Source organism: Cyprinus carpio, chromosome B16 (assembly GCF_018340385.1).
Source record: "Cyprinus carpio isolate SPL01 chromosome B16, ASM1834038v1, whole genome shotgun sequence".
In the NCBI taxonomy this organism is placed as follows: domain Eukaryota; kingdom Metazoa; phylum Chordata; class Actinopteri; order Cypriniformes; family Cyprinidae; genus Cyprinus; species Cyprinus carpio.
Genome location: NC_056612.1, coordinates 30,144,566 through 30,171,507, shown reverse-complemented (window position 1 = coordinate 30,171,507; position 26,942 = coordinate 30,144,566). Strand labels below are relative to the sequence as shown.

The window sequence follows — 26,942 nt, the reverse complement described above, 5'->3', positions numbered from 1 at the left end:
CAGAAACAAAAACCCCTTTAAATGACTAAAAGCATCGTATTTTCTGAGTTATTGTGCTGCAGAAAGAGGCTGAGGTCTTGTTGTCATGTGAGCTCACCGCGTCTGAAGACAGGCAGCGCTGGTCTCTCTCTCATCTTCCTCAGCAGCTCAGACTGAGACTGAAGGGCTGACTGCAGACGGCACACTTCACCGAGCACGTCCTGATACGACTGAACGATGCCCATCGCCCTGAACACAACACACAGCAGCGCTTCTGCTAATAACACTCTTCTTGAAGTTACACTTTTGTTAACGTGACACAGCGTGGATGTGTCTATCAGAGTTATTTTTTCTTTTTTTTCATTGATGTTGTTTTCAAATATGTCTATATTGTTTATATTTATTTATTTATGTTTATTTCAGTTATTTAGCAGGTTTTACTATACATATGAAGAATTTAAGAAATACACTCTCAGTCAAACGTAAGATTTTTTATGATTTTTAAAGACGTCTCTTCTGTTCACCAAGCCTGCATTTATTTGATCAGAAATACAGCAAAGCAGTAATATTGTGAAATATTTTTACTATTTAAAACAGCTGTTTTCTATGTGAATCTCTGTTAAACTGTAATTTATTTCTGTGATGCGCAGCTGTATTTTCAGCATCATTACTCCAGTCTTCAGTGTCACATGATCTTCAGAAATCATTCTAATATGATGATTTGCTGCTCAAGAAACATTTCTGATTATTATCAATGTTGAAAACAGCTGAGTAGAATTTTTTCAGGTTTATTGATTAATAGAAAGTTCAGAAGAACAGCATTTATCTGAAATATAAATCTTTTATAACATTAAACACTATACTATTCAAAAGCTTGGGCTCAGTATATTTTTTTTTCTTGGGGGGGGGTTATACAAATTAATACTTTTAATTTTTTTAATACTTGTAGGCTTGGTGAGAAGAAGAGATGTCTTTAAAAAACATTAAAATTTTACTGTTCAAAAACATTTGATTGGTAGTGTATACTATAAAAATACCTAGAAATATAGAAAGAAAAAAAAAAATATATATATATATATATATAATAATAATAATAATAATAATAATAATAATAATAATAATATATATATATATATATTATAATAATAATAATATATATATATATTTATAATTGTGAGAACCCCTCCCTTGATTTACACTTGGTGAAAATGAGATGTGTGTCCATTATATGAATGTCATGTCATTGTTCATCTCATTTTTGTTACAATCTCCCCCTCTAGTGGACACTGGCAGCACTGAAGGCACCATAAAACAGGAAACAATAATTAATGTCATAAATACCTGACTTCTGTCAAAGCTTCATGAGACTGATCACCATCAACTACACAGTTTTCACAGACGTCCTGTAAAGAGAAGAACACCATGAGACATGCGTGATATTTTTTTTAAATAATAAAAAATGTATATATAAAATTTAATAAAAAATAAATATTGCATATATTATTTTTTATATTAATTGAATCAATTTATTCACTACGTTATACTTTATTTAACAAGACAAATAAACTTACATGATGTATTTTATATATATATATATATAGTACATTTATTTACAATTTGTAATATTTTATTTAAAAAACTTGCACAGATATATGATGCAGGTGTAGTGGGTGTGAAACAGGTGTAGTGCAGGTGTAGTGCTGTAGTGAAACACAGGTGTAGTGGGGGTGTAACACAGGTGTAGTGCTGTAGTGTAAACACAGGTGTAGTGCAGGTGTAGTGGGGGTGTAACACAGGTGTAGTGCTGTAGTGAAACACAGGTGTAGTGGGGGTGTAACACAGGTGTAGTGCTGTAGTGTAACACAGGTGTAGTGCAGGTGTAGTGGGGGGTGTAACACAGGTGTAGTGCAGGTGTAGTGGGGGTGTAACACAGGTGTAGTGCTGTAGTGCAACACAGGTGTAGTGCTGTAGTGTAAACACAGGTGTAGTGCTGTAGTGTAACACAGGTGTAGTGCAGGTGTAAGTGGGGGTGTAACACAGGTGTAGTGCAGGTGTAGTGGGGGTGTAACACAGGTGTAGTGCTGTAGTGCAACACAGGTGTAGTGCTGTAGTGTAACACAGGTGTAGTGCTGTAGTGTAACACAGGTGTAGTGCTGTAGTGTAACACAGGTGTAGTGCTGTAGTGTAACACAGGTGTAGTGCAGGTGTAGTGCTGTAGTGAAACAGGTGTAGTGGGGGTGTAACACAGGTGTAGTGCAGGTGTAGTGGGGGTGTAACACAGGTGTAGTGCTGTTGTGTAACACAGGTGTAGTGCTGTAGGTGTAACACAGGTGTAGTGCAGGTGTAGTGGGGGTGTAACACAGGTGTAGTGCTGTAGTGAAACACAGGTGTAGTGGGGGTGTAACACAGGTGTAGTGCTGCAGGTGTAGTGGGGGTGTAACACAGGTGTAGTGCAGGTGTAGGGGGGGTGTAACACAGGTGTAGTGCTGTAGTGTAACACAGGTGTAGTGCAGGTGTAGTGGGGGTGTAACACAGGTGTAGTGCTGTAGTGTAACACAGGTGTAGTGCAGGTTGTAGTGCTGTAGTGTAACACAGGTGTAGTGCAGGTGTAGTGGGGGTGTAACACAGGTGTAGCAGGGGTGTAACACAGGTGTAGTGCTGGTGTGTAACACAGGTGTAGCAGGGGTGTAACACAGGTGTAGTGGGGGTGTAACACAGGTGTAGTGCTGTAGTGTAACACAGGTGTAGTGCAGGTGTAGTGGGGGTGTAACACAGGTGTAGCGGGGTGTAACACAGGTGTAGTGCTGTAGTGTAACACAGGTGTAGTGCTGTAGTGTAACACAGGTGTAGTGCAGAGGTGTAGTGGGGGTGTAACACAGGTGTAGCAGGGGTGTAACACAGGTGTAGTGCTGTAGTGTAACACAGGTGTAGTGCTGTAGTGTAACACAGGTGTAGGTCAGGTGTAGTGGGGGTGTAACACAGGTGTAGCAGGGGTGTAACACAGGTGTAGTGCTGGTGTGTAACACAGGTGTAGTGCTGCAGGTGTAGTGGGGGTGTAACACAGGTGTAGTGCTGTAGTGTAACACAGGTGTAGTGCAGGTGTAGTGCTGTAGTGAAAACAGGTGTAGTGCAGGTGTAGTGCTGTGGTGTAACACAGGTGTAGTGCAGGTGTAGTGGGGGTGTAACACAGGTGTAGCAGGGGTGTAAAACAGGTGTAGTGCTGGTGTGTAACACAGGTGTAGCGGGGTGTAACACAGGTGTAGCAGGGGTGTAACACAGGTGTAGTGCTGTAGTGTAACACAGGTGTAGTGCAGGTGTAGTGGGGGTGTAACACAGGTGTAGCAGGGGTGTAACACAGGTGTAGTGCTGTAGTGTAACACAGGTGTAGTGCTGTAGTGTAACACAGGTGTAGTGCAGGTGTAGTGGGGGTGTAACACAGGTGTAGCAGGGGTGTAACACAGGTGTAGTGCTGTAGTGTAACACAGGTGTAGGTCAGGTGTAGTGGGGGTGTAACACAGGTGTAGCAGGGGTGTAACACAGGTGTAGTGCTGGTGTGTAACACAGGTGTAGTGCAGGTGTAGTGGGGGTGTAACACAGGTGTAGTGGGGGTGTAACACAGGTGTAGCAGTGGTGTAGCGCACCTGTCCGGCCCTGCAGAGCTTGTGCAGCGCGTCGTTCTCTAACTGTAAGCGCTCCAGCTGCTCCTGCAGAGAGTGGATCTTCATGTCACTGCTGCATCTGTCCACCTGCCAGTAATCCGCCGTATCCGTCAGACTCTTCATCACTGACACGAGAAGAACAGCATTACAACAACTGCTGAACTGCAATATCCAATGCAACAGGCCATACTGAACAATCACAATATACTAGATAATAACAATTTGTTCACATCATCACAGCCTCAGTGTGTCATATTTCATTTTTATGGGTTTTAGTAAAAATTTACTCGGATAGATCTTACTGTTTACATGCATTGTTATACCAAAATAAAAATTATTAAGTATAATTTTTGTGTTAATTTGCTGAGAACATTAATTATTTAAACTATGTTTTTACTGTATCTCAGTAATACTAGTTAATATTTTACTAGTAATATTTAACAATATATAATGTAATTAATAATTCACAACATAACTTTTTTACTAGCCACTCTTAATGATTTAATAATTCAACAACATTTATTATTTTTATAACAACAATAACAATTTAATAATTCAACAACACAATATTTAATACTTTAATCATGCAATAATATTAAATTTTAATGATTTAATATGCATTTATAAATAACATTATATACCTTAATATTGCAATAATATTTAATGATAACTGAATAATACTTAATTTAATATAATTTATTGAGAAACAGTGCAGAAAACATGCCTTAATTTATTTACTTGATTTTTCTCTGTATTTTACTAAGAATATTTCATATTTTACTAGCAACATTTAATAATATAAAATAATTTTGTAATTCAAAAACATAAGAATTATTTAATAACTTAATACTGTATTATTTAATGATTTAAAATGTAATATTATTTAATAAATGGATAATACAGAAAGCATTTGCAGCAACATTATTCACAGATTTTGTTCAGTATGATCTTCATAAACACTCACGATTATGTCATAACTCATGAAAATATGAATATCACCTTGGCTCGTCTCCATCTCTGATCGGAGCTGCAGGAGCTCCAGCTCTTTGGCCTGCAGCTGCTCCGTCAGAAGCCTCTCTGAATCCAGCTTCTCCTTTTTCTGGAAGAAGAGGCAGAAATAAGTTTATTATCTGCACTCATGAGGGTCTGTCTGTCGAACACGAGGAGGACGAGCAGCTGAAGTACCACTTTATTGAGCTCCATCTGTAAGTCCTCCTTCTCGATGTAGATACCGCGGTACGCACTGAAGGCTTTGTTCATGTACTGCGGTCCTTCAGACGGAGGCGCTTCAGGACGGAAGTGCTGCGGAAATACACACAAAATGATGATTTACACACGTCCCAGCAGGAATAAACACCTTTTAGTGAAGGATTCAAACAAAAAAACACATTCAAGCGTTACATTTCTCAGTTTACAGAGCCTTGTGATCACTGGCTCCAAATGCGTCAACTTTTGGTTTACTAACAAACAAACACAACTATTTTAACTTGATTTTACTGTATTTTACTAATAACATTTCATATTTTACTAGTATTTGACTGTCCAATTTGATAATTCAACAACATAATATTTAATATTTTATTAGTGACACTTAATTTCACATAATAAAAGTAATTTAATAATTCAACTTAATATTTTACTACTACAATTTAATAATATAAAATAATTCTATAATGTATTATTTAATATTTAACAAGTAACATTTAATAATTTAATGATAAAATAATTAAATAATCTGACAAAATAGTAGTCATATAAAATCATATAAAAATGTAATAATTCAACAATAAAAAATTAATATTTTACCAGTAAGATTAAATAATAAAAATAATTAAATAACTGAACAATATAAAATGTAATGTTTTAATAGTGACATTTAATAATTTAAATCAATAAAATTATTTTAATAATTTAACAATATAGTAATTTTTAAATTTTACTAGTAATAAACTAACAATTACAAATAATAATCCAATAATAATACTTTTTTATATTTAACTAGTGATCTTTAATAATTTTATACAATAAAATAATTTTATATTATTATTAATAATTATTATTATTATTTCAATCATATTTAATATTTTACTAGTGACATTTAATAAACTAAAATAATTAAAAAATAATAATCCAATAATATAATAACACTTTATATTTTACTAGTGATATTGAATAAACTAACATAATTAAAAATAATAATCCAATAATATACTATACTTTATATTTTACTAGTGATATTGAATAATTTTATACAATAAAATAATTTTATATTATTGACAATAATAATAATAATAATAATTATTATTATATCAGTAATACATAATATTTTACTAGTGACATTTAATAATGTATTGGCTAAATAATTGAAAAATATAATTTGTAATAATTTAGCACCTTAATTTATAATAGTACAATAAAATTGATTTAATAATACAACTATAGCTATTTTTAAAATGTAAGAATTTCTAAAAAATCATATTCAGTGTTTCAATAATAATACATAATGATATTTACCAATTTAACAACATTATAAATATTTCATCTTTTAAAAATGCAATACACTTCACAGCAAAACAGATTCAGTGAATAATTAATGTGAGTGCTTGACAGTCCTCAGATTTAACCCTTCGTGCTCACTCCTGTGTTACTCCTCCTCATGAAGACGCACCTTGTCCTCCAGCTGCTTGACTCTCCGGCGCAGCAGCCCGTTCTCCTTCTCCGTGTCTCGCAGTCTCTTCTTGATGTCCTCGTAGGCGGTGACCAGAGCGAAGTGAGACGCCACCGACTCGTCTCCGGGACACACGGACACGGGGCTCTCGGGCGGCCCATACGCCGTCTCGTGCTTCAGGATACAGATATCATCGTCCACCGCTGGAGACTCCATACCAGAGCTGAGGAACAAACACACCAGGATAAACCTCTATGTTTACATAATATATGTGTGTGTGTGTGTGTGTGTTTACTGTGTATTTGTTACACATACATGCATATATTAAGGAACAATATGTTAGATTTATATATAAAATATTTATATTTGCATTAGTGCTGTCAAACGATTAATCGCATCCAAAATAAAAGTTTTTGTTTACATAATATATGTGTGTGTATTTATTATGCATATATAAATACAAAAACATGCATGTATATATTTAAGAAAAATATGTTAATGTTATGTTTATGTGTTCAATATATTTTTAGGAATATAAATTGACATAAAAATTATATATTTAATATTTAATTCACTTTTTATGTTTTTATGTTCTGTCCTTTGAGATGCATTCTATGCATGAAAGTTGCTATTTAAGTAAACTATATTTATTATTATTATTAATATTATTATTGGCCATCAGTGTACTAATATAGAAAGTTGTGGCTGATCACTGGACCACATTAATACGGTAATTGTTAGTATTATTATTTTGAAATCAATCTTTTGAATTCGTTAAATCACAATTATTTATATTTCAGAAGATTATTTTATATTTAAAAAGTGTATTTATTTCGCTTTACACTATAATATTATATCATGCAACAAATAATAAAAAAGAGTTTATAGTAATGTGTCAGAGAGTTAAAAACATTTAATGCACAACAGAAAATTATTATTATTATGATTATACAGGCCATTAGACTGATGTGGCTGATATTAATAGATCAGATTAATAATTAATGTTTAAAAATCAATAAATTAAATAATTACTTCTAAAGAACATTAACAACAAAATTGTTATATTATATTAGTTTGGCTGTGACAATTTTTACAAAGTGTCTAACCTTAAAATTTTGCCTATAATAAAAGACTTTATGTGCAATTTTATAATAATTTCTAATTTTAAATATGAAATAATCCAGTGTAATATAGTAATATAATATTGCATTGTGAAACCAATGATGATTTCTAACAAAATTGATATAGTGTAAAATATTACAATATTACCATACATAACATGTTGATATTAATCTAAACTATGACTGGAGAGTAAGTATGACAGGGGTTTATTATAACAGAGAGATGTTTTCTTGTGTTGTATTGATCAGCTTTGGCTCAAAGTGAAACAGAAAGAACATGACAGCAAGCAGAGGACAAAATGACAAACACAAGTGAAAATAAACCCAATCACAACAGATCCTGAACTCATCTATTACAGTATTACAGCAGAGATAGCGACTGTCCTTCTCAGCTGCACACACATAAACACACAAACGAGAAGCTGCGCGCGACACAATCCTGACACACATCAGAGAAGCCGCGTGTTTATGTTCAAACGCTGCATTGTTCTGATGACGTCTGATGTGAAATATGAGCGCAGCACTCACCAGACAGCAGTCAGCGCGGACAGCAGACACCAGCACCAGAATAAACCATGATAAAGAGAGAAAACCAGCGGGGCTGAGAGACCGGACAACACACAAACACTCTCCAGGAAGAGCTTCTCTCTGCTCACTGCGACTGGACTTCCGGCGGAAACTGATCTGCGTCGTCGCGCTCGTTCCTGCACGCGCGCACTGTTTAAATAAGACGAAATCGATTTATTTCACATGATAAGATGGTCAATGACGATATTAGCGTTATTATGCATGTTTGTATTTTTCAGCGTGTCGTTGTGCTGCAGTTACAGCAGTGTGCCGCGAGGAGGCGCCAGAGACTCGCGAATAAATAATTAATCAAATAAAATAATACGACAATAACAACACTTCCTCACCCAGTGTGAAGAAAGTGCAATCATCCTGTTTGTCCTCTCACATCAGAATCCAGACACATATTTGTTTAGAGCTGTTAAACGCTGCTTGATCTGTGCAGATTTCTCTCCTGATTCAGACACCGACAACACTTTTCACTGCAGGAAGTGTTATTATGGATTATAGACTCTATGTATTTGAGTTAAAAAGTCTTAACGTGGATTTGTGTCAGTTTTTGTCTTCTCCAAGTGCAGGAACTGATGGACTGAAAAAAAAACGTGCTGGTGGATACTTGTGGATATAATTGTGATGTTTGTCTGAGGCTCTCATTCTGACGGGCACAACATTCAAACTGCACAGTGCGACACTGATGCCACAGCTAACATTGTCATCCACATCTGATGCAGACACAAAACGCTTATTTAGCTTCGCAGGGCCTGAGAAGTGAACAACATTCAGCAATGAGTTCATTTTTCAGGCTGCACTGTTCTTTTAATTGGTGTTGTCCTGGTCGTTCCAACATAAGCCAGGATCCTTCTCACAGGGCTCACAGTTGTTCATGAAAACCATAAGGGATTTATTCTGATATAGTTTGATTATGGTTTATTGTCAAGGGTGTAATTGCACAGTTCTGAAACAAAACTAGAAACTCTGCATCACATGTGTGAAGCTCAAGCAAAACTCTTTCTGTTTCCCTAGAAACCTCTTTCTTCCTGGGTAGAAAGCGAAGGTGTTCATGATAGTACATGATCGACTGATCTCGCCGGGGGTTTGCGATTTCTTCCTGTGAATGGTTTCTGTTAATGATCGACTGATCCGCAGGGTTTATATTAAATTTTATGAGCAAATGTTCCTTGGTTGTATTTAAAAAATTCATTTTTATGTACAATTTTATGACCTGATGGATCATGAGTGACACCTTTAAGATTTTTTTACAAGATGTCGGCCGATGCCAAAAAGTTTCAGATGTTAGTTTGTGATGGATATGTGTGTCACTTTTATATTTTTAAATTTAAGGATATATATCATGTATATTATATTTTGAACTTGATTAAAAAAAAAAACAGTTCTGTGAAATAAACTGATTAAGTGTTTTTCAAAAAATAAAAATGTTAAAATCATGAATCAGAAGAAAGTAATCTGCTAAATCTGTGTTTACCGCGAATCATAATCCGCTAAAGATCAGGTAATGCTGATTTCACACGCAGCTGTTATTTGTTAAATAAAAATTTTAAGATAATCATAATCCGCTAAAGATCAGGTAATGCTGAAGATAAACAAAAACTAGGTGTTCTAACATTAGTTTATGAAAATGTTATTCTGAGCGCTGTTTTCAGACCATGAACTCAGTTTTTTAAGAATGTTTTTTCACGCAAACATATGTGTTCTAAGTGAATGTTCAGATTGTTTTTTTTTTAGTTGTTTTTATAAATGTTAAGTGTTTTATTGGTTTTGTAAAATTATATTTTTTTAGCATATATTTTATTTGTGATTAATTTTGATTTTTGTTATATGATTTTTTTTGTGATTACTTTTAGAAAATGATATATTTGAGACCTGCGAACATTATTTTGAACGAACATTCTTTAAATAAGTTTTAGTGGAGGTTTGCCAGAACATTCTCTGTTAGATGGGAAGAGTTTGAAATCAAGGATTTAAAGTTATTGGTGATATATATTTCAATATTGTTTGATTTGGGAACTAAAAATGTAGTTTTTGTTTGAGATCAAAGATAAAATCATGTTAAAGGGGATAGAGCATCATCTCGTCCCGCGAGCTGATCACAGTTATGAGCTTCTTCAAAATGTAGTTTTTTGTTTTTTCCCCTCTAAAATCAGTTAAATGGATTAGTTGATGTTTTATTTTACGTTGATATTATTGGAAGAAATTTATGTACTGTGGAAGTCAATAGGGACCAGAAACATTTTTCGGTTTTTCTTTTTTTTTTTTTGAAAATTCATATTTACATGAATGCATTTGGCAGACGCTTGTATCCGTTGCATTCAGTCTATATGCATTAGATCAATTCATGCATTCCCTGAGAATTAAACCTCTGTTTCTTCATTGATATTTACATGAATGCATTTGGCAGACGCTTGTGTATATGCATGATTTACTTAATAGTGTTATTTTGTTTAATGAATATAATTATTAGACAGAGAAGTTTAATGAAAAACAAGGTGTTTTATTAGAAACCCCAAACCCTGAAACACAGCGCCAGCACTGCATGACAAACACAAAACCCCAAAACAATTCAACATGTGATCACAGATATTAAATAGAGTAAAAAACAATCAGTAGTAGTACAATCACTATCACACAGCAAACCGTTTTTACTTTCAAATCCAAAATCAGTAGAACATTCGTCCTCTAAGTGCAATTTAAAACACAGTAAAGACACTAAACCGGGAGCGTCAGTAGTACTCAAGGGCTTGTGTCAAATCTAGTGTGCAATGTCGCCTATGTAGGCAGCATGCTTGATCCTCGGGGCGTGAGCAATGTGTTCAGGTTCCATCAGGCCACTGGAATGCTTACAGTTACTGGAAACGGGAACTAAAGCCCCAAATCCTGCCTCAACTTGTCTTTACACTTACTCTTCCTCTTGATTTGGCAGAAGCTCTGAAGCGGCTCTCGAATGAGGAAGAGATCAGTGAACAGACGAGTCGTGGCAGTTTGGTGTTGTTCTTCTCAGCGGTGTTAACGGCAGGAACCGGTTTGCGCTCAGACGAAGCTCCACACCTCCAGATCCCGGATGGTGAAGTCGTGATGGAGGCTGAGAGGACGGTTGCAGAAGGTGTTGCAGGAGTAACTGGAGCCGCGATACAGATCTGAATCCAGCCACAAGCCGAACGGACCCCTGAACACAGACAGACAACAGAGCATTCACATTCACATCCATGCATTTTGCAGATGCATTGCATTAAAACTATATTTGCTCAGTTCATGCATGCACAGGGAAATTCTACGTAAACTATTAATATTTAAATAATACGTTTTTTTCAGAAATGCAAGATATAAACTGTAGATATATAAAAAAATAGCAAGTTTATATCCCATAATTCAGATTTTTTTAGTTTCCACCACTGAATAAAAAACAAAAAACAATTCTGTTAAAATAAATTGAGTGTTATAAACTCAGAATTGTGGGAGAAAAGTTGCAATTACCTTTTAATTTAATTTAATTATTTTTATTAGAATTTTAATTTAATTTAATTTAATTATTTTTATTAGAATTTTAATTTAATTTAATTTAATTTAATTTAATTTAATTTAATTTAATTTAATTATTTTTATTTTATTTTATTTTTATTTTATTTTATTTTATTTTATTTTATTTTATTTTATTTTATTTTATTTTATTTTATTTTATTTTATTTTATTTTATTTTTCTGTGTCAGAAACAGGCTTCCATAGATATGAGCCTGTAGTAAAAATCATCATGTAGTTTTGTTTTCCATAAAGCAAAAGCAGAAGCAGAAACATGATGTAATGTTGTGTTTAACAGAAGAATGAAAGTCATGAGAGTGTGAAAGATGACAGTTGCTCAATATACTTTTATTACACTTCCACGTTTAGAAAGCAGAAGTGACAAATAGTAATGCAAAACAACTTTCCCTTTAGTATTATGAATGGCGGTTCACTAAAAAAATGCTTTTATTCATCAAAGACACATTAAATTGATCAGTAAAGACATTTCTAATGTGACAAATGATTTCTATTTCAAATAAATGCTGTTCTTTTGAATTTTCTATTCATCTGTAAATACTGAAAAATAAAATGTATCACGGTTTCCATAAAAAAATATATATGTTTTCATCATTGCTACTAATCAGAAATGTTTCTTGAGCAGTAAATCAGCATATTAGAATGATTTCTGAAGATCATGTGACACTGAAGACTGGAGTAATGATGCTGAAAATACAGCTGCGCATCACAGAAATAAATTACACTTTAACAGAGATTCACATAGAAAATAGCTGTTTTAAATTGTAATAATATTTTACTATTTTACTGTATTTATGATCAAATAAATGCAGCCTTGTTGAGCAAAAGAAACTCATTGTTTCAGAAACATAAAAGCGGTGCAGCCGGACTGTGATAAAGCTCTGTCATTGGTTTAATGTGTGTATTGATGAAGGACTCACCCTCCTCCTCCCATCTGCAGAGAGTCCAGGAATCCTCTCACAAAGTAGGAGTTTTCTCCACTCCAGCGGAAGATCTGCAGAGGAACCAAACACAGGTCAGAACAGGAATCCTCTCACAAAGTAGGAGTTTTCTCCACTCCAGCGGAAGATCTGAACCAGACTCAGAACCAGAACCAGAACCAGTAAATACCAGCAAATACCTGAAACTCTGGACTGAAGCTGTAGAGGAACGTCTCTCCCGTCCCGTAGCAGTAGCTGCTGACTTTGAACGGATCGGAGGAAAACGCTCCAAAAACCTGAGGATTCAGAACAACAGATTGTTTTATCAGATCAGTATCTCAGCTTGATGGTGAAAGCTACAGGATATGAATGTTTTACAATATTGCACGACACAAAAGCATTTCTGTTGTTTAGTCAGTTTGTTTATTGATTGTAAAAAACTGAAAAGCACTCAAACAATACAAAAGGGATCTAACAACCAGTGATATTTTAGTATATTTGAGATTTTATAGTTTTTTTTTTTTATTCATTACTTATAAAAAATTCTGTTTTAATTTTAATTAAATTAAAATGTTAATTAAATTTTAGGTTGATTTTTTATTCATTCTCTAGTATCTAAACAGTAGGTTTTATTAATTTGCTTTCAGTTTTACTTTTTAGCACATGAAGTTAAATTAAAAAACATTAGACACTCATTTAAAGTAAACAAAAAAAGAGAACATTTAATGTTTTTTAAATATTTTATTCATTATTTATATTTATTGTATTAATATAAACTTATTTATTTTTTATTTTTTGTATTTTTTTTAAACTTTTTTATTTATGTTTTTTTTTATTGTTTTAATTTTATTTGAGTATAGTAACCCTGCTTGCATGCATGAACTGATCAAATATATACTTTCAATGCAATGCAAGTCACTTTGTATAATTGTGTATTGTATACTTTCTTTGATGTGTGAGTTGATTTGTTTTATATTATATGTTAAATGCATTTGATCTTAGATTTAATAACACAGTAAATATGCATTGATTGTTATTTTTTGAAATACTGTTTTTGGGATTCTAATTCATACAGAGTTTAAACACAGCTGAAGTGAATTTATATAAATGCACATATTCACAGTTTGACTGATGCTGCATGTTAGAGGAATAACACATGTGCACCTGTCATCTAAATTGTTTTTTTGTGTTTGAGGAATAACACATGTGCACCTGTCATCTAACAATCCTGCCTTGCATTGCACTCTATCATAACTGCTTTAAATGCATGATTGTGGCTTTTGATGACCATCAGGACGGGTCTGTCTAACTCTCTCATCTGTCGGTATAGTGTGGTCAGGCTGGTGCCGTGCTCCGCGGTGCTGTACACCAGCTTCCAAGAGTAACCCTGCGTCCGCGCCGGGATGTGATTCATCAGCTGTGAACACACATCAGTCAATCACACCGATGCATCAGACACCTTCAGTGCATGCAATGCATATTTCAATGAATCATTTCATAAAAGCGCACTCACTTGTTCTAGATTTGTTTTAGTTGAGGATCTTTCTTTGTTTTATTATTGGTCTGTTGATAATCGGGTTGCAGAGTCTTCGGGTTCTGAAGTCTGGGGAGGGCCGCTTGTTCTGTTGCTTCACAGTAACGATCTGAAGACAAACAGAGGAGATACATGATTTAGTTAATGCGTGTGTGTTGCTTTTTTTTTTATTTTTTTTTTGTCTTCTATCAGAGCGCCACGTGTTCGTTTCCCAGTGAATCCCACACAGGGATTGAGCTCAGACTGTGTCATAAAACACGCTCTTCAAAGCTCACCTCCACAAACGGCTCGTCAGATTTATTGGCATAGTATAAGATTTTAATGCTCTGCTGCACGGGCCTCATGTTGACTGATTCTCTCTGATCTGAATCTGACAGCGGCCGTGAACAGTGTGTTTATGCAGTGTTTCTCCTCCTCACTGCTTCATCTCTCCACCCATGGGTTCGCCCCCATCTCACATTTCAACTCTACTTTCGTTTTAGAGAAAGAGCGACAGAAGAGGAAGCGTGTCACTGCTCGCAGGAGAGTTTTCGACCTCCACCCGCTGGAAAATACCTTCATTAATGAGCTCACTCACAAAACATCATGCATTTTCTGTGCATTTGTGTTGCTTTGTGTTTTGACTGGAAAAATGAATAAAAACACTCACTCCACTGATACCTGATTATACTTAATACTGAGATACTTTATTAATATTTTAACCATAATAGTATCTCAGTATATAATTGACATTTCAATAGTTGTTAGTTTGTTTTTATTTTTTTTATTTTTTATTTTTAAATTTGTTTTGTTAGATTAGAACTCTTTTTTTTTGTAAATACGTATGTAGTATTTGAATGTTATCACAATGTAAAAATATTGCATTGTCATGCTTGCTTCAGCTGAAGAAATTCTGTTTCTGGCAACTGCAGCAGCCGAAGAAAATATGTTTATCTTTTTTAATGTTTGATTTTAAGGAGAGGTTTTCTTCCTCCACCATGGGAAAGTACACTCAGTAATTCATCTTTTTAATATCTCTAATCTCTGTGATGATTTCTATTTATATTAATGCATTAGAGGAGAAAGATGAAAAAGCTGGGCACATCTCATGTTCATTGATGCTCGTTATATGTTTTTACAAATTTCTTTAGAAATATGAAATGTAATCTCACACATATATTTGTGCACCATGAAATTGCCTTTATGTCCTGTATATTATAATTTTTGAGTTTTAAAATAATCAATACGTCAAGATGAACTGCATTTAATTTAATTCTACAATCCAAATACCTCAGACTGAGTTTAAATTCAATTTTCTTGAAAAATATTTAATTTTACTCATGTGCACAAACATTCTGTCCATGTTTGTGCACATGCTGCCAACTGCTTTATCACAAAACCATATGACAACCGCCATGTGACGTCATTTTCTTTTGTGATTTCATTCAAATAAATCTTCATATTAACTGCCATGTGATGTCATTTTTTTTTGTGATTTAATTGGAATAATTGTTAATTTTTGAGGTATATTAACTGTAAACCCATTGTTGACAAACTCACCGCCAGTTTTTTGTCTTATCGATCGCGGTTTAATGATTAAGCTTTGCTACTAGCAGAGAAGTCACACTGATCAGCTGATGACAGTAGGTAGTTTTTTTTTTAGAGAATTATTTTTTTTTTAGTTTTTTTTTTTGTGTATTATATATATTTTACTGTTGTTACTCTACTATGATGTTATAATTGTTGTGTTTCATTACATGGAGCTGAATGTTGATCCTTTATGTAGTTGTGTTATCGTGTTGCATTGGTTTTATTGTTGCGGCAGCAGAAAATAAACCCAAAGCCATACTTCTGAACTGTGAGAATGCAGCATAAATGACTCACCTCCCATTTTTTGGAGGCAGTATTGCTGAGTAAAGAGTCGATCACGTCGAGCGCTTCCGGATGGACCCTGAGGAAGTCCGGCTTGCTGCTGTGTTTGCTGTAGATGGTCTCTGGAGACCACTGGACGAAGAACGTGTACAGATGATCGACTCTAAAGGGAAGCAGAAAACACGCTTGAGAACCCGAGCTTTGGTTTGCTTCGGACGCAAATCATGCAAGCGTTCACACAAACCCTAACTCAGATGCAATTCATGCATATCAACCAAATGCACTGAATCTGACCTCAGAAACTCTCGTGTGAATCACTGGACTGAAAAATGTACACTATTACTGGATGTGCATGCTTTTACAGTCAGCGTCAGACTTTAGTTACGCAATTCCCGCTTTCCCTCTGTTACTGTGCCAGCAGCACATCTGGACATGATATTCCAGCCAATTTCACATGCATGAAGGAAAAAGAAAACAATCCACAATTAATCCACATGCTTCGTAAGAAACGGTGACTGAGGCCTTAACTGGAACTCAGCAGGAAAGAGCCAAAGACTCTACGTAACGCACTTCCGAGCCTGTTCTTCACAAAGATGTCAAAAGAAGAAAAGACAGAAAGATTAGAATTTGAGAAGTGTGAATCTGAATTGAGTTTTAAATATGAGTTCAATACCAATTCATTTATTAAATATAATATAATAATATTAAAATATTAAAAATTTTTAATTTATTGTGTTTTAGTTGGTTTTTTATATTAGATTTCTGTTAGTTTTCTTGTAGTTTATTATAGGCAAAACACAAAATGCATTATTAAAAACTGCACTTGCAGACGTTACAGTTCATGCATTTTATTCCATTTTAATTCCTTAAATTACTCAAACTACACTTTTAAATATAAAGGTTTCAAAGGGTGTTTTTACAGTAAACCATTTCTGGTTCAGATTCTCCTGCTTTCATTGAAGCTCAAGATGCAAAAAAGCCAAATACTGAGTCATTTTTTTATTTTATTAAATATTAATTTTATTTTTATTTTGTTTGTATTTTTTTTTTTTATTTTTAATTTTTTTATTTTGTTTTTCTTTTTGTCATTTTTTTATTTAATAATAATTTATATAAAAATGTGTTTAATGATAATTATTAATTACATTATTATTATATTTCTTATTTATTTTAGTTTATTGAGTTTTAGTTATTTTATAGTAGTTCAAGTTAAACTAAACAACAATAAAGTTTTTTAATATTTTATTTTATTTGATCTCCATTATGTTTATTTTATTTAAAGTAACACAATTCTTTTCGGTTTTAGTTAAATATAATAACCCTGTCTCAAATTTAACTCAACGTCTGACAAAACTTGAGCATTTTCACTCAGAATTTTTGGAAACAAAGAAATAAAATAAATACAGAATTTAATTTCTTAATTTCCCCAAAGAAGCTTTCAGTGATCAGTTCTTAAAAGAATAATGTTTTATTAGTTTGATAAACATTTCAATCATTTAAAGATTCTTATTACACTATAAAGAGCCTTTATCCTCATCAGTGCTGATTAACAAGCTTTGTTATGCATGATTTGGGATTGATCAGTGATTGTCGGTGACGAAGCGTAACTTACTCTCCCACGCTGTACGCGACACCCATGTTGATCAGACGAGCTCAGACTGAAGAAGAAGATGATGATGATGAAGATGCAGGTTCATGTAAATCCACACTGACTCTCGAGATGAACGCTGTGTTTTATACCTGCATCTGAGCTGAGATAAGCTGCTTTCTCACAAAACCCTCCCAGAAGGTCCTTCAAGGCCAGTCCATTTCACAACTGGGTCAGAAGAGCGGGTCACACATTAACTTCAGCGGCGCTCCTCTGCTGCCAAAGAGATAAAGTCCTATCTAAAGTAACACCACGAGAAGGAAATATCAGCTACTTGTGAGCACATCATGTTTCATGTCAATAATAAAAACCTGATTAAACACTGTTTACTCACTGAGAGCATCAGCGGCTTGTTCTCAGCATGTGAGTCCTGCATGCACAGCCACGGACGGCTCCAAAAACACCCTTCTCTGAGTAAACCTGGACACTGAGGGAACGCTGCAGGATTTGAACATTGTGTGTGTGTGTGTGTGTGTGTGTGTGTGTGTGTGAGAGAGTATGTGTGCGTGTGTGTGTGAGAGTGTGTGTGTGAGAGTGTGTGTGAGAGTGAGTGTGTGAGAGTGTGAGAGTGTGTGTGTGTGTGTGTGTGTGTTTGTGTGTGTGTGTGTGTGTGTGTGAGAGAGAGTGATTGAGTGTGTGTGTGTGTGTGTGTGTGTGTGTGTGGTGTGAGTGTGTGTGTGTGTGTGTGTGTTTGTGTGTGTGTGTGGGAGTGTGATTGAGTGTGTGTGTGTGTGTGTGTGTGTGTGAGATGAGAGAGTGTGTGTGTGTGAGTGTGTTTGTGTGTGAGTGAGTGTGTGTGTGAGAGAGTGATTGAGTGTGTGTGTGTGTGTGTGTGTGTGTGTGACAGTGATGTGAGTGTGTGTGTGTGTGTGTGTGTGTGTGTGTGTGAGAGAGTGTGTGTGTGTGTGTGTGTGAGAGAGTGAGGGAGTGTGTGTGTGTGTGTGTGTGTGTGTGTGTGTAGTATGTGATGTGAGTGTGTGAAGTGTGATGTGAGTGTGTGTGTGTGTGTGTGTGTGTGTGTGTGTGTGTGTGTGTGAGTGTGTGTGTGAGAGAGCAAATGTGTTTGTGTGTGTGTGTGAGAGAAAGTGTGTGAGTGTGTGTGTGTGTGTGTGAGAGTGAGTGAGTGAGTGTGTTGTGTGTGTGTGTGTGTGTGTTGTGTGTGTTGTGGGTGTGAGTGTGTGTGTGTGCGTGTGTGTGTGTGTGTGTGTGAGTGTGTGTGTGTGTGTGTGTGTGTGTGTGTGTGTGTGTGTGTGAGAGAGTGATTGAGTGTGTGTTTGTGTGAGAGAGCAAGTGTGTTTGTGTGTGTGTGTGTGTGAGAGAGAGAGTGTGTGTGTGTATGTGTGTGTGTATGTGCGTGTGAGTGTGAGTGTGTGTGTGTATGTTTTAAAACAATGAGACGTTAAATAAAGAAAGTAATCAAGCAGATAGTATTCTTTTTCTGAGATTAATCAGATGCACTGTAAGCAAATGAGTGACTATATTTGTACAAACGCTTTCCACTGAAGCTCAAGATGCAAGACACTTCTCAAAATACTTTTATGATATTTTGAATCATTTTATCACATTTATTAAATATTAATTTTATGTTTATATATTTTTTTATTTGAATTTTTTTTTATTTTTTTATTTTTTTGTTTTGGGGGTGGGTTTTTTTCATTTATATATAAGTTTTAGTATTTTTTATTTATTAGTTTATTTATTTTTAATTATTTTAGTGCTTCAAGTTAAACTAAAATGAGTAATGTTGCCTTGACAACTAGATTAAAAAATATATTCTTAAAAACCAAATCTGCAAAACCACACACTAATTTTTTTTCAGTTTCATAAAATGTAACACAAAAATCTAACAGGAAACATATATCTTGATTTCCTTTATTAAACACACCAAATCAAAATGCTCTCTGATTCATCCGTGCCTCACAATAGAAGAGTACATCTACACAAATACACATGCTTGATGTGTTTCTTTTCTTTTGTACTGTGTAATACTGTAACAAAAAAAAGTTTGCTTTCAATCTTGCTTTCGTGTTTGTCATGAATTTTTCAAGCATGCACTTGAACAGAAATGTACACAAGAGCTCATGAAAGACGAGCTTTAGGTTTTGAATAACTGTGTGCATATAAGATTATGACAAAGGTGTTTGCAACATAAGACAAATGTTTGTTTTGAGATGTGTTTGTGATCTTTTGAATGCAGTGCTTCATTTTGCAAGAGATGAGAGGCATTTTGCATTTTGTGCGTGCAATTCATGTGTGAAGTTTTGGGAAAAAAAGGCAAAGTTTTGAAAATGTGTGCAAACACACACACACACACACACACAAAGCTCAGCGCTTCCATAACAGTAAAACAGATGCTTTAGGAGAAACTGAATGTACGCAGCAGGCAGGTGAAGCTGGTACAATATTAAAGGATGATGCCTTTGGGATTTACAAGAAATAGAAAGTTATCAGAATGACGTCAGAGAAGAATGAGGGCAGTTTGGCAAACCCTAATAAGACTTCATGGGAAACCACAGGTTCAAAAACTGCTAACACGCACTCTTTAGAGATAAATGATGGGCGCAGGTTTATTTTTCCAGATTACAGCCTCACTGACAGCTCTTGTGTTAAGTGGGGAATTTCTGCAAACCTACGCACACTGACAGAAAGCACAGATATCAGAAAACAACACAAACTCACACAGACCTCTATAAAAACACACATACAAGAGCTCAGATACGCATTTCTCATGAACAAGAGCATTGGAAGTGATGTGATGCCACTCAGATCACATCAGGAAAGATAAACATAACTCTGTGGAGCTCAGATACGCAAACAGTTTAATTCAGCGAAGAAGACAGATCATTCTGTGAAAGTTGTCATATGTGTGAACAGTGAACAGTTATATTCAGACATCAGAACAGAATCATTTTCTCATTTAGCAACACAGATGTATTACGAATGTATTCTCTGCTATATATTCATGATATTATTATGTGTAGAATGTTTTTGGTGATTTTAATGAATGAAAATGTATGAATTGTCACTCAAAGGACATGAAGAACATAAAGGTGTGCTTAAATTAATTACAAACCAACAGCAATAATATTACATTCATAAGAGTCATCACCTGTGAATATGAACTCCAGATCTGAATCAGAGTTAATGTCGTGTGTGAGAGTGTGTGTGTGAGGTGGGATGTATGTGTGTGTTGTTTGTGTGAGAGTGTGAGATATGAGAGAAAGCATGTGTGTGCTGTGTGTGTGTGTGAGAGTATGAGAAGTGTGTGTGTGTGTGAGTGGGTGAGAGTTTGTGTGGAGTGTGTGTGTGTGTGTGAGAGTGTGGTGTGTTGGTTGTGGGGTGGGTGTTGTGTGAGGAGAGAGAGGTTGAGAGAGAGAGAATGGAGTGGTGGGTTGTGAGTTTGTGGGGATGTGCAGTTGGTTTGTGTTGAGGAGTGTTGTGTGTGTTGTTGCGGTGGAGTGTGTGTGAGAGTGTGGTGTGTGTGGGAGAGGGTGGGGGTTGAGAAGAGAGTGGGTGTGTGCGTGTGTTTGTTGTGTTGTTGTGTATGGTGGGAAGAGAGTGAGACATGAGGATTGATTCGGGTGGGGTGTGGGTGTGAGAGGTGAAGGAGGGTGTGTGGGGTGGTGTGTGGTGTTGGGAGGGGAGTGAGAGAGAGGAAGAGGAGGGAGTGTGTGATGGTAGGTGTGTGGGAGTTGAGAGTGTTTGTGGGAATGAGAGGGAGGGGGGGGAGAGAGGAGCAGTGTGTGTGTGTTGTTGTGGATTGTGTGAGCAGGAGGAGAGAAGAGAGAGAAGAGAGAGAGTGTTTTTGTATGTGAGTGAGGTAGGGGAGAATTTGTGTATGGGAGAGGTGTGCGAGATGTGTGACAGAGGGTTTGAAGAAGAGGATGAGGAGAGCTGTGTGGTGGTTGGGACGGTGGGTGGAGGGGGAAATGAGGAGAATCAGAGAGTGTTTGGTTTTGCTAGGGGTGGTGTGATGGAGTGTGGTGAGTGATCCGGATGCAAGAGCATTCTTTTGGGGTGTGATTGTGTGTGTGTGTGTTTTTGTGTGGAGTGTGTGTGTGTGTGTGAGAGTGTGTGTGGGGGGGAGGGAGAGAGAGAGAAAGAGTGAGAGTGGTAGTGTGTGTGGTGTGTGTGTCGGGTTGTTGTGGTTGAGGTTGGTGAGAGAGGCTGGAAAAGAGCGGAGAGAGAGAGTGTGTGTTGTGTGTGTGGGGTGTGTGTGAGAGTGTGGAGAGAGGGAGAGATGGGAGAGGACGAGGAGAAGAAAGAAGAGAGCAAGAGGGTGTTGGTGTGTGTTGTGTGTGTGGTTGGTCGTGTTGTGGTTGTGTGTGTCTGTGGGTTGGAGCGGAGGGGACGGTGTAGTTGGGGGGTGTGTGGGATGTTGAGTGAGTGAAGTTTTTTTTTGTGTTTTTGTGTGGGTTTGGGGTATGTGGGTGCTTCTTGGTGCCGTGTGGTGGAGTGTGAGTGTGGGGTGGTGTGGTTTGGGGCTGGTTTTTGGAGGTTTCGCAACAAAGGATTGCGTTTGAGAGTGTGTGGGGGGTGGTGCTGGGGGGGATATGGGGAGGAGATTGGTGTGGGTCCAACCGGTTATTTTGGTGTGCTGGGGGTGTTGTGAGAGAGAGAGAGGTTGGGCCTTTTAGGTGGGAGAGCTTCTCGCCGGCTGCCGGGGGGGTGAGAGGTGGGTGGGGTTTTGGGGAGTGGTGATGGAGGTGAGAGAGGGAGAGAGTGAGTGTGGTGTGTGTGTTTGGTGTCGTGGTTGTGTTTGTGGTGAGAGAGTGTGTGAGGAGGGAGAAGGGAGAGGGTGGGTGAGAGAGGTGTGGAGGAGAAACGCCCTGTGAGGAGTTCGAAGTGGAGTGCGATTGAGAAGTGAAAAGAGCGTTGCCAGGGTTTGGGTGGTGTCAGACGGTGCGAGGTTGATTCCGGTGTGTGTGTGGGTGTGGGGATTGGAGAGAAACGAGAGAGGGAGTGTGTGGGTGTGAAAAGGTGAGTGGATGTGTGTGGGTTTGTGTTGCAGAGGTGTGAGAGAGAGGTGGAGAAGGGGAGAGGGCTGAGAGGGTGTGGTGGGATTGTGTGCGTGGGGTATGTGTGTGAGGGGGAGGAGAGAGGGGGAGAGTGAGGAGAGAGAGAGTGTGTGGAAGGGGGAGGTGTGTGGGTGTGTGTGGGAGTGGTTTGTGTGGGAGTGGGAGAGAGAGGAAAGGGAAGAGAGAGAAAAGGCATGGTGTGTGTGTTGTTGCGGGAGGTTGTGTGACTGTGTGTGGTGAGATGGGAGAAAGAGAGGTTGGTGGAGAGAGTGGTGTGTGCTGTGTGTGGTTTTGTGTGAGAGTGAGGTGTGTGGAGTGAAGGTGAGAGAAGAAAGGAAAGAGGAAGAGGAGGAGTGTGGGGTGTTATTGTGGTGTGAGTGTGTTGTGGTGTGTGAGTGGAGAGGTTGGATGATGAGAGAGAAGTGTGTGGTGGTTGTGGTGTGTGTGGGGGGGTTTTGTGGTTTTGTGTGAGGAGTGTGTGAGGCGGGAAGGGGGAGAGAGAGGGTTGGTGTGGTGTGTGATTGGGTGTGTTTGGGTGTGTGAGAGAGAGGAAAGTGAGAGTGAGATGGTGGGTGTGAGTGTTGGGAAGGGAGGAAGGTGTGTTGTGTGAGAGGTGTGTGTAGAGTGAGAGAGAGATGAGAGAGAGGAGGTAGTGTGTGTGGGTGATTGGAGAGAGAAAAGAGATGTGGAGAGGGGGTGTGAGGAGGCGGTGATGTGCAAGGGAGATGAGAGAAAGACGATAAGGAGAAAGAAGTGAGTGTAGTGTTGTGTGTGTGGTGTGTGAGTGAGAAGAGAGTGTGTGTATGGTAGAGTGAGTGTGTGGTGTGTGCTGTGTGTGTGTGTGTGTTGAATGTGTGAGAGGAGAGAGGTGGTGAAGAGTTGATTGTGTGTGGGTGTATGGTGTGTGTGGTGAGAGAGAGATGTGGTGTGATTAATGAGCTGTGATGTTGACGAGAGAGAGAAAAGTGTGTGTGTGTGGTTGTGTACTGTGTGGATGTGAAGAGAGGAGAGAGAGAGTTGGAGTGTGTGAGTGTTGTGAGTGTGTCGTGGTGGGAGAGAGCAGAGAGAGAGAGAGAGAGTTTTGTGTGCGGTGTGTGGGTGAGAGAGAGAGAGGTCGCTGAGAGAGAGAGAGAGAGTGTGTGTGCGTGAGAGAGAGTGTGTTTGTGTACAAAAAAAGTTCAGTGCTTCCATAACAGTAAATGGTTGTTGAATGATTTTGGTGTTTAGAGGGATTGCAAATTTTTTTTAGAATGACGTCAGAGAAGAACACACACACACACACACTCAAGGCCACACACACACACACACACACACACACACACACACACACGTGTAGATTTATTGTAAATCCCAAAGGCACCATCATCCTGTAACAATGTACCAGCTGCACACTGCCTGCTGCATACCTTCAGTTTCTCCTTAGGTAATATATATATATATATAGAATGTATATATGTCTGAAGAAGAATGTATGTATGTGTGAGAGAGAGAGAGTATAGTGGAAACGGAAGGCAGGTCAGGTGTGATCAGGGTCAGCGGGACAGGTCTTGATCAGCATGGCTGAGGTAGATGAGGAAGTATTTCAGCAAGCTATCTGGGTTTTAAAAAATAAATAAGTAAATATTATCATCGTCAAAAGGATACATGGCCTCGTCCCTTGAGCGAGTCGTGATTGAGGACGCGGCCTCAGCCTCAGTCGTGTTGCCAGATACACGTATTATAAGCGTCTATGTTTTTTTCTTGTTTTTTTACTCACTAGTTCAATCTTATGCGTCCTCCAGAAGTCTGCGCTCTGCAAGTGAACGACGTCTTGTGGCTCCATCCCAAAGAGGTTCAAAATCACTCTCACGGATCTTTTCCTGGACTGCTCCCAGCTGGTGGAATGACCTCCCGATCTCAATTCAAACATCCGAGTCTTTACTCATCTTCAAGAAACATCTAAAGACTCATCTTTTTCACCTGCACTTTACCAACTAATACTAGTACTTACCAGACATACATATAATTAAGGTAATAAAACACTCATATTAATAAAGATCTAAAGACTCATCTTTTTCACCTGCACTTAACCAACTAATACTAGTACAATAATAAAATATTCATTCAGCCTGTCTGATGTTTTTGTTTTGTGCAGTTGCTTCATGTTGCATATATTTTTGTTTGTTTGTTCAAGGTTAGTTTGGCCAGTAACAGAGCAAAATAAACATTTAATAAATGTAAAAAAATAAAAGTAATAAAAACAAAAAAATTGGCAACAAGTATGGGAATTGGCTCATTTGATTGTAAGATAAATAAATAAATAAATTAAATAAAAAATTAAATAAAAGATCTGTAGAACACGGAGGTAACATAATGATATGTTAAAAGTAAAACTTAAAATATGTATTGGAAAGAAAACAGGATGACTTTGAACAGCATCATTGTAAAATTGTGAGGAAGAGCTGAGCAAGTCTTGCACATGTATTTCCTGGTCTGAGAGTGACTTCCTACTTAAACAGGAAGTAATGTATACAAAAAAAAAAAAAAAGGTAGAAATATATGGATGTGAAAGGAGAATGTAAGTGTGTGAGAGTGCCAGAATGAATTATGGCTTGTACGGCTTGAATAGTTTTACTGTTATAGAGTCTCCACATGTGAATATGAAAGTGTGTGAGTATGTGTGTGTGTGTGTGTGTGTGTGTGTGTGTGTGTGTGTGTGTGTGTGTGTGTGTGTGTGTGTGTGTGTGTGTGTGTGTGTGTGTGTGTGTGATGTGTGTTGTGTGTGAGTGTGAGTGTGAGTGAGTGAGTGAGTGAGTGTGGGTGAGTGTGAGTGTGTGTGTGTGTGTGTGTGTGTGTGGCACTGCTATATTCTCATTTCAGAGACACAAAGGGTCAAGTGGAAATGCCAGTACATTTGAAATATGACTCATATGTGCACTGATTGATGTCTGCTCTCGTAATGAGATAACAATAAGCTCAGACAGAGTTTGAGAGAAAATCTGCTGAAGTTCATCTGTTTAACACTTGCTGTCATTGATTCTCAGTGCTTCTGATGACGTCAAAGACCTTTACCCTCACATCAGACCCACAGCAAAGAAATCCAATAAACCAATCCAATCATTTATGCAATATTCTTACACTTTGTTCACGTTTTCTGTTCACTTTTCCACTTTATCAGAATTCAGAATGTAGACACCTCATTATAGACTGTTTTCGATCTCTTTTTTTCTGCTACACAAAGCTCCATAATTCCACACAACACCAGAAATACAAGATAATGAAGTTGGTTGTTTGGACCCAAAGAGTTATTGGTTTATTCCAGAAACAAAGGCCTTGAATGCTATGAGAATAGGCAAGGCTATTGTACTGTGCGGTTGGGAAATGAGAAACTCTGTGGTGGTTTGTGAAAGTAACTTCAGCAGAACTGCACACGTCTTCCTGTGAAACCAGAAGAAAAGTACAGCCAACACGGAACAACCATAAACCATCATCACAAAACAAACCCAGTGGGGCAGATTTGTTTTACAGTCATTTTTTTTTTCAAAGTTGTAAATAAAACAAAGAATATAAGAGAACATTTTACTCAAATATTACTTTACTATTTCAACTTTAAAATACTTATTATTGTGATGTTTTTATCAGCTGTTTGGACTCTCATTCTGACGGCACCCATTCACTTGCAGTGAGACACTGATGCAGTGCTACATTTCTACAAACCTGATGAAGAAACAAACTCATCCTGATCTCAGATCATCTGAGGATGAGCACATTTTCAGCTTCAGCTGTTCATTTTTGGCTGAACTATTCCTTTAAGCATATAAACTGTCACATTACATGTATTTCCTAAAGTCATATTCTGAAACCTTCTTTATGGAAATGTGCTGAGGATGAATTTCAGCTGCTGTAAGCATAGTGTATTTGTCTGTAGTAAGCACCTGGTTGAACTAGATTGTAGATATTATTAGTCAATAATATGCAGAATTTGGCGCTGAACTGCAGTCTTGAACACAATTGTCCCTTGTTCTGATTTTTGACAGTATAGCACTGATGTAATCTCATTTTAATGTCTTTCAGTGATGCGATGCATTGAGTAAAGAGGTGTAAAACTTTCATTTAAGGATGTAATTGCTGGGGCTGAGGTGAGCTGTGTGTTTAATAAGTAATGATGTTGAAATTGGTCAACCTACCTGACCTACTTAATAACAGCATATACAGAATAACCGCAGTCAAATAAATCATTTGTTTCTTTCTGCGGTGAGAAGTTTCCCCGTAGATTTTGCTGTCGTCAGTGTGTGCCTACAGTAATTTCCCTTGTAATGCGGATGTAAGGAAACCACGGTAACCACAGAGCCAGATGTTGCTATAGTGATTTGTTACATCTTAAACGGTTACATTCATCTGAGGACAAAACATTTCACCAATAACAAAGGTGTCTGGATGGACAGCACA

General features: G+C 37.1%; 2 protein-coding genes across 3 annotated transcripts in view; both read right to left on the bottom strand.

Moving 5' to 3' along the window:
* azi2 (5-azacytidine induced 2) overlaps positions 1-8,130 on the bottom strand; it is a 14,614-nt gene extending 6,484 nt beyond the window's left edge. The window contains exons 1-7 of one of the 2 annotated variants that reach the window (XM_042741844.1): positions 7,956-8,130; positions 6,307-6,529; positions 4,824-4,940; positions 4,638-4,737; positions 3,621-3,763; positions 1,321-1,382; positions 98-228 (exon numbers count right to left, since the gene is read on the bottom strand). In XM_042741844.1, the coding sequence (XP_042597778.1) occupies positions 98-228; positions 1,321-1,382; positions 3,621-3,763; positions 4,638-4,737; positions 4,824-4,940; positions 6,307-6,522 (769 nt within the window). In that variant the 5' untranslated portion in view covers positions 6,523-6,529; positions 7,956-8,130. The remainder of the gene's footprint in view (positions 1-97; positions 229-1,320; positions 1,383-3,620; positions 3,764-4,637; positions 4,738-4,823; positions 4,941-6,306; positions 6,530-7,955) is intronic. The other variant, XM_042741843.1, reaches the window with a different exon arrangement.
* A 2,352-nt stretch (positions 8,131-10,482) lies between these two features.
* LOC109085786 (nuclear receptor coactivator 7) lies at positions 10,483-17,632 on the bottom strand. Its single transcript, XM_042740316.1, has 8 exons — positions 17,461-17,632; positions 15,861-16,011; positions 14,078-14,106; positions 13,977-14,004; positions 13,742-13,880; positions 12,664-12,800; positions 12,464-12,537; positions 10,483-11,175 (listed from the first exon to the last, which is right to left on the bottom strand). The coding sequence occupies exons 1-8, from the start codon at positions 17,484-17,486 to the stop codon at positions 11,040-11,042; spliced, it is 720 nt and encodes a 239-aa protein (XP_042596250.1). The 5' UTR covers positions 17,487-17,632; the 3' UTR covers positions 10,483-11,039.
* Positions 17,633-26,942: the final 9,310 nt, after the last annotated feature.